Genomic DNA, 2,318 nt, shown 5'->3' with positions numbered 1-2,318 from the left:
GCCTCCTGCCTCAGCCTCACGACAGCTGGGATTACAGGTGTACACATCATACCCGGATAACCCGTTATTTGTCTTAACCTTAAGTAAATATAAATAAAAATAGGGCCTCAATATAAAACTTCTACCTAAGAATTTCAAGTTAATTATACTAGTAGAAGGAAATTCTAAGATGGCCAACTCACTTGAGATAAAAAGATCCAAGGAGGCCGGGGAGATAGCTTGGTGGCATAAGCACCTGCCTGGCAAGCACAAGGTCCTGAGTTTGATCCCTGGTACAAAATCAAAACAAAACAAAAAACTAGGAATCTTTGGTCATTCTGGTTTTTTTTTTTTTTTTTTTTTAGGGGCGGCACCGGGGATTGAAATCAGGACCCTGTGCTTGCAAGGCAAGCCCCTTTTCTAAAAATTTTATTTGTGTGTGTGTGTGTGTGTGTGTGTGTGTGTGTGGCCAGTTCAGCCCACCAGGGGGCGGGGCTGGCTGGCATGTGGTGCTGGGGGATTGAACCGCAGTCCCTGTGCTTTGCTAAGCTTGTTCTAAGTAGGTGCTTTAGACCACTGAGCCGTCTCACCAGCCCAAGCCCTTTTTCTATTGAGCTATCTCCCTGGCCTTTTCTTTGGTCATTTGAATAACCAGATATTCCCTGAAAGTTGTATTTTACTTTTCTGAAGCAACTAAAAGGCCAGTGGGATAGCTCAGCAGACTAAGGGCCTGCTTAGGCAAGCACAGGGACTGAGATTCTCTCATACCACATGCTGCTCCAGGCCCCCCACCTCCCCCAGGCACTCTAAGCAGGCCACCAAGACCACGTATAGTGCATACCTGTAATCCCAGCTTTAGAAAATACTGTAAATAGCTGGGTATGTGGCTTAGCAGCACAGTGCCTGCCTGGCAATCACACGGTCCTGAGTTTGATTTCTGGTACCAAAAAAAAAAAAGAAAGAAAACACTGGAAATACCCTAGCAAATTATATATGTAGACTAAGATTTATAAGGCATAGTATTTTAAAATATCATGTATGTATATACATTACTGATCTTTCCATAGAATTGCTTTGGAACTTCCTTTCCCCATTAATTGGATAAAGTGCAGATTTGCAGTCAGAACTTGGAGCCCCATCATCTCCAAGAACTACCCTAGCATTACTGCTTTTCACTGGTTCCTTTCTTTATAATCCAAATATTGCTCATTTGCATACTCTACAAGGTGTATGTGTCTTGGAGACAAAGAACAGAAGAAAGAGGTTGCAGAGCATCTGTTCAGAAAACATACTTCATGTTCAAAACTAGATTTGCTGGGCCAGGGAGATAGCTCAGTAGAATGAGCGCTGGCCTGGCAAGCTCAGGGTCCCGAGTGTAATCCCAGCACCGCAAAAACAAAGAAACAAAAAATTGATGTACTTTGCACATGGCGCACAGAACACGAAGGCCGGAGATCTTTTCCACCCTCACTCTCCTTTTGCTTTCAGACCGCCACCATCATGGGTCGCATGCATGCTCCTCAGAGGGGCCTGTGACACTCTGCTCTGCCGTATAGCCACAGTGTCCCCACTGGGCTGAAGCTGATGTTTGATGATGTGAAGGAGCACACTTACAAACTGGCCAAGAAGAGTCTGACTCCCTCACAAACCGGTGCGATCCTGAGAGACTCTCATGGTGTTGCCCAAGTACGTTTTGTGACAGGTAATATATATATTTTTTTTTTGGTGGCGGAACCGGAGATTGAACTCAGGACCTTGCGCTTGCCAGGGAAGCGCACATTCCACTGAGCCATCTCCCCGGCCCCTAATAAAATCTCGAGAATCCTTAAGTCTAAAGGACTTGCTCCTGCTCTCCCTGAGGATGTCTACCACTTAATTAAGAAAGTGGTTGCTGTTCGAAAGCATCTTGAGAGGAGCAGAAAGGACAAGGCTGCCAAGCTCCGCCTGATCCTCACTGAGAGCTGGATTCATTGATTGGCTCGATACGGGTCCTCCCCCGCAACTGGAAACAGGAGTCACCCGCAGCCTCTGCCCTGGTGGCATAAATTTATGTACTCGAGCAATAAAATCATGATATAACTAAAAAAAAAAAAAGAAAAAAGAAAAAAAAATAAAGAAAAAGAAAGGAAAAAAAAAAGAAACTAAAAACAGTATGCGAAGGCCGTTTACTGTGTGGATCTTCGCTAATCTTTGAAAAAAGCTTCTGCAAGTCTCCATCTGGCAGATGAGTTTCTAGCCATTTGAGCTTTATTTTAATTACTTTTCTATTGCTGGGAACAAAAATACCCAACACATGAGTCAAAGAAGAAAGGTTCATTTTTTAAAAAAATTTTTTATTT

At 43.7% G+C, this 2,318-nt stretch overlaps 1 protein-coding gene across 1 annotated transcript; it reads left to right on the top strand.

Moving 5' to 3' along the window:
• Positions 1-1,563: 1,563 nt before the first annotated feature.
• LOC111818946 (40S ribosomal protein S13-like) lies at positions 1,564-1,953 on the top strand. Its single transcript, XM_023724313.1, has 2 exons — positions 1,564-1,682; positions 1,785-1,953. Exons 1-2 carry the CDS (start codon positions 1,564-1,566, stop codon positions 1,951-1,953), a joined length of 288 nt encoding a protein of 95 aa, XP_023580081.1.
• The last annotated feature ends 365 nt before the right edge of the window (positions 1,954-2,318 follow it).

Source organism: Octodon degus, unplaced genomic scaffold (genome assembly GCF_000260255.1).
Source record: "Octodon degus isolate 3935 unplaced genomic scaffold, OctDeg1.0 scaffold00108, whole genome shotgun sequence".
Lineage (NCBI taxonomy): Eukaryota > Metazoa > Chordata > Mammalia > Rodentia > Octodontidae > Octodon > Octodon degus.
Note: the sequence above shows the minus strand (reverse complement) of the source record. Positions and strands in the feature narration are given on the sequence as shown.

Coding starts and splice junctions, on each gene's coding strand:
- LOC111818946 (XM_023724313.1), top strand. CDS start 1,564: ATGTTTGATGATGTGAAGGAGCACACTTACAAACTGGCCAAGAAGAGT. Junction 1,683..1,784: donor CAAGTACGTTTTGTGACAGG/TAATATATATAT, acceptor CTCCCCGGCCCC/TAATAAAATCTCGAGAATCC.